Source organism: Gadus morhua, chromosome 11 (assembly GCF_902167405.1).
Source record: "Gadus morhua chromosome 11, gadMor3.0, whole genome shotgun sequence".
NCBI lineage: Eukaryota > Metazoa > Chordata > Actinopteri > Gadiformes > Gadidae > Gadus > Gadus morhua.
In genome coordinates this window covers 29,818,103-29,834,208 of record NC_044058.1, presented here as the reverse complement: position 1 = coordinate 29,834,208, position 16,106 = coordinate 29,818,103, and the positions used below count along the sequence as shown (strand labels likewise).

At 50.2% G+C, this 16,106-nt stretch overlaps 1 protein-coding gene across 1 annotated transcript in view; it reads left to right on the top strand.

Annotated features, from left to right (window-relative positions):
* LOC115554561 (transient receptor potential cation channel subfamily V member 4) overlaps positions 1–11,500 on the top strand; it is a 29,928-nt gene extending 18,428 nt beyond the window's left edge. The window contains exons 10-11 of the mRNA XM_030371345.1: positions 9,756–9,888; positions 11,436–11,500. Of these exons, the coding sequence (XP_030227205.1) occupies positions 9,756–9,888; positions 11,436–11,500 (198 nt within the window). The remainder of the gene's footprint in view (positions 1–9,755; positions 9,889–11,435) is intronic.
* The last annotated feature ends 4,606 nt before the right edge of the window (positions 11,501–16,106 follow it).

Below are 16,106 nucleotides of genomic sequence, written 5' to 3'. Positions count from 1 at the left end.
CCCCCCCCCCCCCCCCCGGGGGGCAGGGCTGCTTGGAGCTCAGAGTGAAGGACGAGGGGAGCAGAACTGGCAGAGAGAGAAACGAGAACATGAACACATGTCAGACAGGAGGGGTACAGACAGGCTGACACCAGACAGACAGGCTGACAACAGACAGACAGGCAGAGAACAGACAGACAGACAGACAGACAGACAGACAGACAGACAGGCAGGCAGGCAGACAGACAGACAGACAGACAGACAGACAGACAGACAGACAGACAGACAGACAGACAGACAGACAGGCAGACAGACAGGATCGAGCAACAGACACAAAGGCTCACACACAGACCAAGAGGACAGGATCACAGAGGACTCTCGATCCTCGCTCGTTATTGGACATGGATGCTGTCTGTGGCTGATGAGCTGGGCAGGAACAACATAGAGGCTAGGTCCTAAAACCACCTGGTCTGTCCGTCCCGAAGACAGAGGGACGGACAGACCAGCAGACAGACGGACGTGGGTAACGTGTCTGTGTGTCAGAGCAGCACGCACAGCGAGTGAATGAAGACATAATCCAGAGGCTGGAGCCAGCAGGAGGGCTGGTGAGACGCCACAGGTCAGCGGAGGTGAGGCGGTAATGGTTCATGTTAATCAGAGAGGCGTACACATGGCCGTACCTCCCTGCTGCAGCCCCCCGGCAGCCTAGCCTACAGGTGGCATTAACACCTCAGACATGGACGTGATTCAGACGGTTCGCTGTGAGCCATGTGGCTCTGCCTGTTCCACGCCTCTATCCTCCCGGCTCCCGGCTCCTAATCCCCCCTCCCTCGTTGAGACACATCATCTGGGCCGGGGTCAGGGGTCAGCCAGGGCAATGAACAGGGGCAATACAGCGGGAAAAGATTCCCCTTCAAACCCCACCAGCACACCAGTTCAGGACAGTGTGATAATTCATGTTGGGTCCGTTTTTTGTTCGTTTTTAGTTTTTTGTATGCTTGTATATGTGTGTGTGTGTGTGTGTGTGTGTGTGTGTGTGTGTGTGTGTGTGTGTGTGTGTGTGTGTGTGTGTGTGTGTCTGTGTGTGTGTGTGTGTGTGGTGTGCGTGTGTGTGTGTTGGTGCGTGTGTGTGTTGGTGCGTGTGTGTGTGTGTGTGTGTGTGTGTGTGAGTGTGTGTGTGTGTGTGTGTGTGTGTGTGTGTGTGTCTATGTGTGTGTGCACATGCGTGTGCGTGTGTGTCCATCTGGACATGTGGGGAGCAGGTCCCCCAACTATGAGGTCATCCATCACATGGCTGGCCTTTAGATTAGAGTCACATCGATCTGCTGGAAGCTGACAAAAAGCCTCACAAGAACACACACACACACACACACACACACACACACACACACACACACACACACACACACACACACACACACAGACACACACACACACATGCACAAACAACCTAACATATAGCACACACACACACAAACGCACAACCCACCTCACCTAGACACACAGACACATGCACACATGCACACATACATACACGCACACACACACAAACTACCACGCCAAGAACACACACACACACACACACATGCACAAACAACCTGACCAAGAACACACACACACACACACATGCGTGTGTGTGTGTGTGTGTGTGTGTGTGTGTGTGTGTGTGTGTGTGTGTGTGTGTGTGTGTGTGTGTGTGAATGCATGCCCTCAAATAACCAACCACACACATTCACAAGTACACACTCACACATACCTCCACAACAACGCTCACAAACACACCCATCTACTACCAGAGACACGCACACACACACCCGTACATACACAAAAACACACACACATACACACACACACAGGCAAACACACACACACTTACAGATTTCCACAAACACAAACACACCCATACATACATCCATAAACAGACATACACACACACACACACACACACACACACACACACACACACACACACACACACACACACACACACACACACACACACACACAGACACACACACACAGACACACGGCTCTCCTTCCAGCGCCCTCGTCCCTGACATGCGGACCACCACCCACACACCCAGGGACAATATTGACCAAGGCCCGCGCTAACACAGAGTGATCTGTGCTGTACGCCCCCCGGGCTGGGGGGGCGCTCCGTCCTTGTGGGTGGCTAGTCACTCGTATCCCCCCCCCCCCCCCCCCACACACCCCACCCCACGCCGGACCACCTGAGCATAGCCCCGCCCCCACTCGTCACTTTGTCATCGTCTGTATTTGTGTGGGTGGATGTTTGCGTGTGTGTGTGAGTTTGTCTTTATATGTGTGTTTGTGTGTGTGTGAGTGTGTCTTTGAGTGTGTGTGTGTGTGTGTGTGTGTGTGTGTGTGTGTGTGTGTGTGTGTGTGTGTGTGTCTTTGAGTGTGGGTGTGTGCATACCTGTTTACGTGAGTGTGTTTGTGTGTGTGTGTGTGTGTGTGCGTGTTTTTGTGTGTGTGTGTGTGTGTGTGTTTGTGTTTGTGTGTGTGTTTGTGTGTGTGTGTATGTGTGGGAGGAGGAGGGGAGGAGGGGAGGAGGAGGAGGAGGAGTGGGAGGGGGAGGGGGAGGAGGAGGAGGAGGGGGAGGAGGAGGAGTGGGAGGGGGAGGGGGAGGAGGAGGAGTGGGAGGGGGAGGGGGAGGAGGAGGAGGGGGAGGGGGAGGGGGAGGAGGAGGAGGGGGAGGAGGGGGAGGAGGAGGAGGAGGGGGAGGAGGAGGAGGGGGTTTGGGGAGCAGGAGGAGGAGGAGGAGGAGGAGGAGGAGGAGGAGGAGGAGGGGGAGGGGGAGGAGGAGGAGGAAGTGGAGGGTAGGAGGAGGAGGAGGAGGAGGGCGGCTGAACAGGCTGGGAGATACTAACCCTGTTCACAGCATCATTAAATCTGAGGTGGGACCGTGTGTGTGTGTGTGTGTGTGTGCGTGTGTGTGTGCGTGCGGTGTGTGTGTGTGTGCTCATTATGTGTAGAGAGTGTCAGTGTATTGTCTAGTGTATTGTTTGAAGATTTCAAGATAGTGGAGGGAGGGGGATACATTGACGCCCCGATGAAGTGTGTGTGTGTGTGTGTGTGTGTGTGTGTGTGTGTGTGTGTGTGTGCGTGTGTGTGTGTGTGTGCACGCATATGTGTGTGTGTGTGTATATGTGTGCTTGGCTTGCACATCTGTGTATATGCGTGTGCGCATGTGTGTCTGAATTCGCCAGTGTCTGCATGTGCGTGTGTGTGCGTGTGTGTTTCCGTGCGATCGTGTGCGTGTGGGTGTGTGTTTTTGTGCGTGCAAACTTTCCATGTTTCCTTGGAGACACAAATGAGAGAAGGGAATGTATATCTGCGCCGTAAAGGTGACACTCGCACGGCCCCAGGTTGTACATTGTGCTACGAGGCACCATACGCATCCCATAATAAGCATCTCATCGCCTTGCCCGTCACATACACACGCGCTGTTGGGGAGCCGTACAGAAGGCCGTTATCAGGGGGCGGGGTTGAAGGTCAGACTAATTGGTTACCTTGCCTTGAAGGAGCGAGGCTGAACGTTAATTTATGCACAATGGCACTGGGCCTTTGTTATGGGTTGTTTGGGAGTCATGGCGATGGAACGACACACCTCGCCGTCGGTGCGTACAAAGTCAGAGAGACACACACACGCACACACGGACACCCACACACTGGCACCGACACAAACGTGCACACACACACACACACACACACACACTGGAACCGACACAAACGTACATACACACACAGACACACACTGGCACCGACACAACCATGCACACACACACACACACTGGCACCGACACAACCATGCACACACACACACACACACACACTGGCACCGACACAAACGTACATACACACACAGACACACACTGGCACCGACACAATCACATTTACCCACACATGCACACACATTCACACTAGCACTAACACAAACAAGAATTCAAGACCACTGTTTAAGCACACGATTCGATTCGATTAGAATGCAATACATTGCATGAGGTATATAAGTCAGCATGTCCTGGACAGGATCGAGTTGTTTACACAAATACCTCGATCCTAATTAGGCGAGAGCCAAACACATCACGCCTCACTCAAACAGGTTCTGAATTAATTAAGAGACGTATCAGAACGAGACGGCTAGGCACGCTGTCAGCCACGAGCCGGCAGAACAGCAGGGAGTGAACACGGGCAGCGGGAGGAATAAAGCGATCTTCCTGGAGGACAGATGAAGAGAGGGGAGAAGAGAGAGTTGAGGGTGTGTGTGTGTGGTGGGAGGACAGTGAGGAGAGGAGAGGGGAGAAGAGAGAGTGGAGGGTATGTGTGTGTGGTGGGAGTACAGTGAGGAGAGGAGAGGGGAGAAGAGAGAGTGGAGGGTATGTGTGTGTGGTGGGAGTACAGTGAGGAGAGGAGAGGGGAGAAGAGAGAGTGGAGGGTATGTGTGTGTGGTGGGAGGACAGTGAGGAGAGGAGAGGGCAGAAGAGAGAGTGGACGCAATTCTCTTCACCGCACGGCGTGTGAAGGGTGTCAGGGTGTCAGAGACCGGACTTAGAGGATCTGTGTGTGCAACTGATTTGCATGAAGAGAAAGAAATAGGGGACTTCAAAGGACCCAAGTTTCCAGCAGAGGCCCGTGCTGTATCTTTATATATATCCTGCTGGAGAGCGAGTAAATCCACCCATTGAACCCGCAGCAATACTAGATGCTTAGTGTCTGCTGCCGAAGCAGGACTGGCCGGTCGGAGACGGAGAGAGAAAGCCAGTTGGCTGAAAGGTTGACCAATCTCGTCTCCTTGTGCCCGAAGGGGCCCAATGAAAACGCAAGAATGATTGGAGTTGATTTACGTTCCTGACATCGCTAACCAGATTACCCAACATCCCTTGCAGTGTGATTACTGTGATGCATGGTTTTGCGGATGTGCGTGCGTGTGCTTGCGTGCGTGCGTGCGTGCGTGCGTGTGTGTCTTGTGTTTCTGAAACTCCATAGTCCACACAGACACACAGTGGACTGGAAGGAGATTTGGGATAGAAAGTGAGAATCCAAACTACCAGGGGGAGTTCACATGGTACCTTGGTACTTAGTCTCTGGTATTTATCACAGACACACACAGACACACAGACACACAGACACACACACACACACACACACACACACACACACACACACACACACACACACACACACACACACACACACACAAACACATCCTGCTAATGAAGGCTAGATGACATGGTAAGCCTTTGAAGCTGCTCTTTTTTGTATTGATTGCTCCACAGGATTGATAAATAATTCTGCTTTACATATATCAATGTTACAGCTGGGTTCTCACTGCTAACTAGCAGAACAAAGGTGGATGGCTCCTTTGTACCATGATGAAGCGCATGTTCCTGTTCATCAAGAAGCTGAACCAAAGCGTTAGTTTTGATACGCTGAACATCACAGTGCAGTACCTCCACCGTGAGATGCGCTCCATTGACCTTATCACTTTTAAATATGTTTGACAAAGGAGGTACCGACTCATAAACTATCTCTGCACTGTATTGTATATTCCTATCCTATTTACTACAACTGTGAAACAAATGACAGTAAGAAGATGACAAAGATATAAGATAAGGAACCGAGAAGCACAGAAGCCGTTGATGCCAGCGAGCCCGAGAGGAGCAGAACCATCAGTGTGCCTCTGCCCGTGTGCTGCGGCCTGGGCTCCCACTAACAGGTCCATCCCTTGTGCCGACTGCAGGCCAACAACATCCATCAGCTCGCTGCAGCCACTCCGCTCCAACAGCCTGCTCTTAAAGACAGATAGCGCGGGCCCGACTCATTTCACGCTCGCAGGAGTTAATGCTATTAAAGCCGACACACAGATACACTTAGACGCGCGCGCGCTCGCACGTACGACGCGCACACAAACACAAACCCACGCATGCATCCGCACACGCACACACAAACACACAGAGATGTGGCTGATGTCTAGCGGGCGTGCGGGAGCCGGGAGATAAAGAGGCCGGCCGGACAGCCCTGTGACACATCCCCATGTGATCCGCGTGGAGGATGGGCGTGTGGCTGCGCCGCGCTTTGTGTGAGAGCCACAGACTTGCACTCTCGCTTTGACGGATGCAGGGCCTATCTCCCAGTGATCCTATTACTAACCCTGTGACAGGCAGCACAAGAGAGAGCGAGAGCGGAAGGGTGTGTGTGTGTGTGTGTCTGTGTGTGTGTGTGTGTGTGTGTGTGTGTGTGTGTGTGTGTGTGTGTGTGTGTGTGTGTGTGTGTGTATGTCTGTGTGTGTTTGTGTGTCTGTGTTTAATGTGTTACAGGGTGAAGGAGAGGATCATCTAGGAAGTCCTATTAGTTAGCGGCCCTCTCTATCACTGTGGCACGTTATTATCTGAAAAAGGCTTCGGTTGAATCACTCATGTTTCCCTTTCCCTCACACACTTTCACTAAACGCATGCACACACACACACACACACACACAAACACACACACACACCGCCTCTTAATGTACAGACACACGCACACACACATATTTACTTTTCGCTTGATGAATTCAACTTACAAGCAAAGTAAAACTGCATGCCGATATTCCAACAGCCAGACCGATAGCTCCACTCTTCATCGACAGGCTGGCCTCGGTCCACCCTCTGCCTACGGTCTACTCTCCACTGCTCTGGATTCAGGATCCAACGTTATTAAACCCTTCAAGGCCACATGGAGATGCTTCTGTGTACATTAGCTTTCATTTGCATTCATGTCCGACCCGACCTCATTACCAGGGAAGCTCTGTCTGAACATCTCTCCCATCTCCTTCCCGCTGGTCCACAGGAGCAGAGTAGTCGTGTACAGGAAGACACACGTTCATTGACACACACAGATGGACTGACGCACTGCACACTCTGTCTATCTCTGGAAATCTATCCAGCTGATTGTTTGCTGAGTGTACCATGCAAATATGTCTGCGGGCTTCTTATATTCTAAATCTGTGTGTGTAGTGGGAAGCTGCACATATGGACTTACTTTGATATTAAAGGTAATATATTCAAATCTAATGCACTGTGGACTTCTTACACTTCAGCCATCACATTGGAATTAGACTTTATTGCCTTCAGACCAAATTGATTTTGCGAGAAATATTCTGTCGCCGGTGGACGAGTTTAATTTTTTAGACACTCATAAATTCAATTTGGAGGTTCTTTGGAACAAAATTGATGACTGCAGCACTGAAAGTGAACATGGTGCACATTTACATAATACACGGAGGGGAAGTACATTTAAACGTCTCTCACAGATCTCTGGAAATAAATGCTTTGCACCCCGCTTCCAATCAAGCGTGGAAAGCCCATCTATTCACTTGTAACAGCAGACCCTAGTGTTCGCTGGTACTGGTACCACACTAGTGTTCACTTGTACCTGTAGCTACTCAGTAGGTACCAGCAGACACTAGTGTTTACTGGTACCTGTAGCTCCTCAGTAGGTACCAGCAGACACTAGTGTTTACTGGTACCTGTAGCTACTCAGTAGGTACCAACAGACGCTAGTGTTTACTGGTACCTGTAGCTACTCAATAGGTACCAGCAGACACTAGTGTTTACTGGTACCTGTAGCTACTCAGTAGGTACCAGCAGTAGGGGTGCAACGGATCACAAAGCTCACGGTTCGGATCGGGTCACGGTTTTTGAGTCACGGGTCGGATCATTTTCGGATCAACAACAACATTAAAGATAACAAGACAAATGTGACTTTAAATAAAATCTTTTAACTGCGTAAAAACAAAATAAAGTGAAAAATTAGGTAATAATCCTGCTTCCTTTAAGCATTGCAATTTGAGGCATTATTCCTTCTTCTTTTTAACATGGATAAGATAGTAAATAATCCCTAACCCTGGATTTACAATTCAGGATGTCTGCATTGCCTGGGGAGTTTAGAGTCTACACTCTCCCAAGGCAATGCAGACATCCTTATCTTCTTATTTTTAGTTTGGTAGCGAAATACAGTTTCTGTGGTGTTTTATTTGGCATTTTGTAAATCCATTGATTTCGGTTGGGAGACTCATGCTCATTGCAAGGGGGGTTGGTTGTAGTCTTTTCGCTCGGTTCTAGCCCTACTGTTGATACGCGAAAAGACTACAACCAAACCTAAAGACGTCCGGTTCCGGTTCCGGTTTACGTTTCAATGGGATTTACGGAACGCCAAATAAAACACAACAGAAACTGTATTTCGCTACGATACTTGATGATGTTGTTAATACCGGAATTGTCCTCTAAACATGCGCTGATCACGTCAACGCACAACTTTTTTTTTTAATCAGCCGATCCGCGGTTCACTTGCGTCCCGAAGCGTGATGGTTGATCCGTACGGATCACGGGAAACCCGTGAACCGTTGCACAACTAACCAGCAGACACTAGTGTTTACTTACTGGTACCTGTAGCTACTCAGTAGGTACCAGCAGACACTAGTGTTTACTGGTATCTGTAGCTACTCAGTAGGTACCAGCAGACACTAGTGTTTACTGGTATCTGTAGCTACTCAGTAGGTACCAGCAGACACTAGTCATCACTGGTACCTGTAGCTACTCAGTAGGTACCAGCAGACACTAGTCATCACTGGTACCTGTAACTACTCAGTAGGTACCAGCAGACACTAGTGTTTACTGGTACCTGTAACTACTCAGTAGGTACCAGCAGACACTAATGTTTACTGGTACCTGTAACTACTCAGTAGGTACCAGCAGACACTAGTCATCACTGGTACCTGTAACTACTCAGTAGGTACCAGCAGACACTAGTCATCACTGGTACCTGTAACTACTCAGTAGGTACCAGCAGACACTTGTCATCACTGGTACCTGTGACTACTCAGTAGGTACCAGCAGACACTAGTCATCACTGGTACCTGTAGCTACTCAGTAGGTACCAGCAGACAGTAGTCATCACTGGTACCTGTAACTACTCAGTAGGTACCAGCAGACACTAGTGTTTACTGGTATCTGGAACCAGAAGCTCCTCAGAAAGGGTTCTCAGTTCTGTATATATAACCCCAGACAATTGTGTGTGTGTGTCTTAGTCTGTGTGTGTGTGTGTGTGTGTGTGTGTGTCCGTTTGTGTGTAGGTCTACGTTTCTGTGTGTGTGTGCGTTAGTGTGTTTGTGTGTGTGGGTCTCCGTTTGTGTTTGTGTGTGCGTGTGCGTTAATATGTGCGTCTGCGCGTGTGTGTGTGTGCGTGCATGCATCTGTATCCATGCCGTGTGTGTGTGTGTCTACCTGTCCCTCCGTGTGTGTGTGTCTACCTGTCCCTCTGTGTGTGTGTGTCTACCTGTCCCTCTGTGTGTGTGTGTCTACCTGTCCCTCTGTGTGTGTGTGTCTACCTGTCCCTCTGTGTGTGTGTGTGTCTACCTGTCCCTCTGTGTGTGTGTCTACCTGTCCGTCCCTCTGTGTGTGTGTCTACCTGTCCCTCCGTGTGTGTGTGTGTCTACCTGTCCCTCTGTGTGTGTGTCTACCTGTCCGTCCCTCTGTATGTGTGTCTACCTGTCCCTCCGTGTGTGTGTGTGTCTACCTGTCCCTCTGTGTGTGTGTCTACCTGTCCGTCCCTCTGTATGTGTGTCTACCTGTCCCTCCGTGTGTGTGTGTGTCTACCTGTCCCTCTGTGTGTGTGTGTCTACCTGTCCGTCCCTCTGTGTGTGTGTGTCTACCTGTCCCTCTGTGTGTGTGTCTACCTGTCCGTCCCTCTGTGTGTGTGTCTACCTGTCCGTCCAGCTGCCCCAGCCGGGCTGTGAGCGCGGTGACCCCCCGACCGCCTCGTGTTTCTCCGGGCCCCCCGCTCCCCGGCGGCCGCGCGGGCCCCTGAGAGCCCCACATTGTTCGGCGGGGCCGGGGCAGCGCGGCCGGGGTAAGTGGATCTGCTCTCCTCTGGTTTAATCTAATCAGATTTGATGTTTCCAAACACAGGATGGCCGCCGGACCAGGAGATAGCGGACAAAGAGGAGGCCTGTGGTGAGCAGCTCCCCGGCCCCGCCCCTCCCACCCACCCGCAACATTTTCCCTCTCAGCTCCCGCTGCTGGAAAACAGAAAGAAGGCAATTAAATACGCAGGGAGTCGGTGTGTGTGTGTGTGTGTGTGTGTGTGTGTGTGTGTGTGTGTGTGTGTGTGTGTGTGTGTGTGTGTGTGTGTGTGTGTGTGTGTGTGTGTGTGTGTGTGTGACCTGAGAGTGTGTGAGTATCTGTGTGTGGAGACAACATCCTGTAAACTTAAAGGGTGACGGAGGAGTCATCCCGGAGGTTTAGCCTCCACAGCGAAAGTCAAACCCAGATTCTCTCACTCACTCACTCACTCACTCACTCACTCACTCACTCACTCACTCACTCACTCACTCACTCACTCACTCACTCACTCACTCACTCACTCACACACACACACACACACACACACACACACACACACACACACACACAAACACACAAACACACACACACACACACACACAAACTCACTCCACACACACACACACACACACACACACAAAATGCAGATATATTTATCCTCACAGACACACACACCTTGTCTACCAGAGCTCCGAGGCGAGCCCCATCGGTCCGCCGCGTCCGTCCGTCCGTCCGTCCGTCCGTCCGTCCTTCACTCACACAGAGCCGGAGTGCACTATCACCAGCGCTGGAGCACCCCAGGGCGACACCGGACACCCTCACCCTGCTGCCTCACCCTCGCGGCCTCACCCTCGCCTCCTTTAAGACGGCCGGCGCACCACTGCAGCTTTAAACCGACTCTCTCCGCCAGGAGAGAGTCGGTTTAAAGCTGCAGTGGTGCGTGTTCCAGGAGACCGGTTACCGTGGGTTGCCGTGGGTTACCGTGGGATACCGTTGCACCAGCCGACACATCGCTCACTCCCGGTGCCAAGCGGACGGCGTGGACCGCGGGCCTGGCGGCTTTGAAATTGCGCACGTCAGATGTGGCGCCGGGGCTTCAAACGCGTCCGCTCGCGGCTCCGAGCGCCTTTCATCAGAGCCCCGCCTCGCTCCCACTTTCATCCAGCGCCGGACAGAGCCTCATTAATTTATAATCAAAGAACCCTCATTCTCTGCAAAGTCCGCCGAGAGTACAACGCTCTCCGGAGTGGACAGAGCCGTAACCTTTTAGACCGCCGCCTAATGGCCGCTGCCGGAGAGCGGGAAGGGAGGGCAGGAGGGGGAGGGGGGGGGGGGGGGACACAATTAAGGGTTCGTTTCGCCCTAAATTGGAAGCACCTAGATTAGGCCGCGCATCGATTAAACGAGGGGAGAGATAAATATACCCGTTAGGGAGGCGGTGGGATGGAGGGAGAGGCCGGTCGGCCCTCCCGGCCGTCTGGGGAGCGGCTTGGGAGCGGCGTTCCGGATCATTCCACGGATGCGAACCCTCGCCCTTTAATCCTACGCCGGCAGGCCCGGCCCGCGAGGGGCCCGTCTCCGGCCCCGCTCCGCGTGCTATTGGATGTCGGGGCCCCTAAGGGCTTAGCCCCGCCTGTCAAGGCCTTCCTGACGCTGCGCTCTTCATTCACAGTGGCTGGGAGCGCACGGATCGGGTCACATGGCCCGGCGGAAAGAACCGGGAGCAGATTAAAAACCAGGGGAGGAACCGAAACCAACCGGCTGACAGAGGGAGCCCTGGGGGAGGAGCTTACGGAGCCCTGGGGGAGGGGCTTACGGAGACGTGGGGGAGGAGCTTACGGAGCCCTGAGGGAGGAGCTTACGGAGCCCTGGGGGAGGAGCTTACGGAGCCCTGGGGGCGGACCTTACTGAGGGTTTCACCAGATCAACTGATCCAAACGACACACGGACGTGTGGCAGGAGATTGGTGGTTTGTAGATAACGAAATGACCTGAAGGCCCATCGGGTGGATTCCCTGAAACGTGTTGCCTAGAAATGAACAAAAAACAGCTGTTAAGAAATAAAATCGATTGGACATATCAGATAAATGACCAAAACGCTTTCTCTTTCTGAACCCCTGGGAAATGGTTCGTGTTTTGGCTTTGAGACCCATGTGCAGCGCATGTGTCCGACCCTTTCATCGTGTTCCCGGTAACGCTGCCCAGTGCTCTCCAAAGGCTGGAGATGTTCCTGGAAGGGGGACTTCCAGGGCCTGTTGCCTCAACACCGATGAGCACAGACCCGTCTCTGTGTGGACTGCAGGATGTAAGAAGAGGTCCATCTGAACACAATTATCTTATGATCTCATGTTAATCCAATAAAAAAACGAATTTGTTTTAAAATATCAGTGTAGGGATGAGTGTTATCGTGTGATTCCCTTTGTCTGACTGGAAAAGTGAGAAACAAAAAATGAGAAAATAATATCTATGTCCAGAGAAGGGATTGTTGGCCTCACTGGAATCGCCACAGTATCACTGGGACCTCACTGGAATCACCTTAGTAACAGTGGAACAACACATGATCATACTCAGTATTGGTTTAGAATAGCAATAGGGTGGAAAATAGAGTTTACTGCTGTAGATATTAAAACAGTAGCCACTGCCCTAGATTCCACTAATCACTATGGTAATTATACAGTGTGGATAATCATAGTCTTGGAATACTGTCAATATAATTGCTAGCATGTATGTAATGATAGTATGAATTAAATCCACTAACATTATTTCTGGGTCGTTAGGGCCATTATCTTTGACAGGAATAGCTTTCGTTCCTTTTACTTCTTTATGCTGGAAGTAAAAGGTGCGGAGCCCAAACAAGCTCTGTTCATCCGTGACCCACAAACTACAAACAACGCGATGAATTAAAACATTGAAATTGATCACTGGACTGGAGTCATCGAGAGAAAAACAAAGAGGAACAAATATATGATGTGTACAACACTGAGTTCTCCTCAGACGCAAAAACAAAAGGCGAGGGAGACAAAGAGAGGGGCCGTCGATCTGTGTCACAGTGCCCTCTGGCTTCAGCAAGCAGAACTGCAGAGGTGAACCGCACATCAACCGCTCTGAGCCTCTCTCTTAGTACCGCTGAACCACACCACACAGGTGTCGAAGGTGAGTATCAGGAGGTTCAGAGCACTGAGGGCATATCAATGACTTGCATCCCTCCAACAGTTACGATTGGGTCACGTCTATTTATGTAATGAGGTCTTTGTTGTCTGGTAGGTTCTGCTCTATGTTGTCTTGTTCTGTTCTATGTTGTCTGGTTCTGCCCTATGTTGTCTGGTTCTGCTCTATGTTGTCTGGTAGGTTCTGCTCTATGTTGTCTGGTATGGATCTGCTCTATGTTGTCTGGTATGGTTCTGCTCTATGTTGTCTGGTTCTGCTCTATGTTGTCTGGTTCTGCTCTATGTTTTCTGGTAGGTTCTGCTCTATGTTGTCTGGTATGGATCTGCTCTATGTTGTCTGGTATGGTTCTGCTCTATGTTGTCTGGTTCTGCTCTATGTTGTCTGGTTCTGCTCTATGTTGTCTGGTAGGTTCTGCTCTATGTTGTCTGATATGGATCTGCTCTATGTTGTCTGGTATGGTTCTGTTCTATGTTGTCTGGTTCTGCTCTATGTTGTCTGGTTCTGCTCTATGTTGTCTGGTAAGTTCTGCTCTATGTTGTCTGGTATGGATCTGCTCTATGTTGTCTGGTATGGTTCTGTTCTATGTTGTCTGGTTCTGCTCTATGTTGTCTGGGAGGTTCTGCTCTATGTTGTCTGGTAGGTTCTGCTCTATGTTGTCTGGTATGGATCTGCTCTATGTTGTCTGGTATGGTTCTGTTCTATGTTGTCTGGTTCTGCTCTATGTTGTCTGGGAGGTTCTGCTCTATGTTGTCTGGTTCTGCTCTATGTTGTCTGGTTCTGCTCTATGTTGTCTGGTTCTGCTCTATGTTGTCTGGTAGGTTCTGCTCTATGTTGTCTGGTATGGATCTGCTCTATGTTGTCTGGTATGGTTCTGCTCTATGTTGTCTGGTTCTGCTCTATGTTGTCTGGTTCTGCTCTATGTTGTCTGGTAGGTTCTGCTCTATGTTGTCTGGTATGGATCTGCTCTATGTTGTCTGGGAGGTTCTGCTCTATGTTGTCTGGTAGGTTCTGCTCTATGTTGTCTGGTATGGATCTGCTCTATGTTGTCTGGTATGGTTCTGTTCTATGTTGTCTGGTTCTGCTCTATGTTGTCTGGGAGGTTCTGCTCTATGTTGTCTGGTTCTGCTCTATGTTGTCTGGGTCTGCTCTATGTTGTCTGGTTCTGCTCTATGTTGTCTGGTATGGTCCACCGGCTGGATCTGCAGGGAGACTAACCCTCTGATGTGCCGGAGACGTCCACAAGGATCGTGTACGGGTGGAGGGACCAGTGAGTACTGGGAGCAGGAGGCGAGGCCAGTACACCTCACAAGCCAATCAGCATGGAGGAAACGGAAATACATTTCTACTTAATGCACCCGCACAATTATGCAAATACATTCAGGCCCATATGCTCACTCAGCGGCACACACACACAGACACACACACACACACACACACACACACACACACACACACACACACACACACACACACACACACACACACACACAGACACACAGACACACACACACACACACACACACGATCATCCCTCTCACACACACACACACACACACACACACACACACACACACACACACACACACACAGACACACACACACACACATATGATCAAACACTCTCACAGCAACATACACAAACATATACATACACACAACCACAGACACTTATATGATCAAAGTCTCACACATACACAAACATATACACACACAAAGACCTACAGTACGTATATGATCAAACACTCTCACTCTCACACACACTTACACTCACCCAGACACACACATATGAACAAAGTCTCTCACACACATAAACAGACATATATGATCATCCCCCTCACAGACAGACACACATATAAATTAAATCACACACACACACACACACACACACACACACACACACACACACACACACACACACACACACACACACACACACACACACACACACACACATACGATCAAACTCCCTCTCATACACACTCCTCCTGGAACAGCCCCTCAAGGTACTGCAGAAATCCTGAGTTAAATAAACCAATGGAGGCATTCCACTGAGCCAACATGGCCAGGACGTGGCTGTGTGTACGTGTGTGTGCGCGTGTGTGTGTGTGTATGTGTGTGACCATATGTGAGTTGTGGGACCATATGGGTGTGTGTGTTGTGTGACCATATGTGTGTTGTGTGACCATACGTGTGTGTGTGTGTGTGTGTGTGTGTGTGTGTGTGTGTGTGTGTGTGTGTGTGTGTGTGTGTGTGTGTGTGTGTGTGTGTGTGTCTGTGTGTGTGTGTGTGTGTGTGTGTGTGTGCATGTGTGTGTGTGTTGTGTGACCGTATGTGTGTGCTGGTGTTTGTGTGTGTGTGACCATATGTGTGTGTGCTTGTTGTGTGACACCATATGTGTGTTGTGCGATCGAATGTGTGTTGTGTGACCATATGTGTGTGTGTGTGTGTGTGTGTGTGTGTGTGTGTGTGTGTGTGTGTGTGTGTGTGTGTGTGTGTGTGTGTGTGTGTGTGTGTGTGTGTGTGTGTGTGTGTGTGCTTTGAGAGCTGAACAGACCTCTGTCTGTCTGTCACGGGGCAGTCTGGGGTAAACACCGAGTTGGAACCTACCTGCCCGAGGAATGCCCAGAAACCAGCTGCTATGGCAACCGAGACCTGCCAGTAAATCCTTGCCCCCCCCCTCAACCCCCCAGGAGCATACGCAGGGCATCCTTTTGAAGCATACAGTGCACAAAATAGTTCTAAACTCACAAATTAAAGTGTATTATTGTGTGTATATTATTTTTTTCTGTATTTATCTTTACATCTATTCAAATATTAGAATTCATGAAATGACTGTATGCAACTTCTGTAACTATCATTTTCCATGCCTTGGGCGGGTACCTATTTCGTTTTTTTTATGATTGCCTTTGCCTCACTGAGTCCAAAAATGCTTTTCTTTATGCATCCATTTTTCAAAATTTTACTTGCTTTTGTTACATTTTCCCTGTCTCGGCCTGTCTCCTCATTGGAAGTGGAAATTAGCCCGCATCAAATCATGTTTGTTTGTCTTTATGTATTA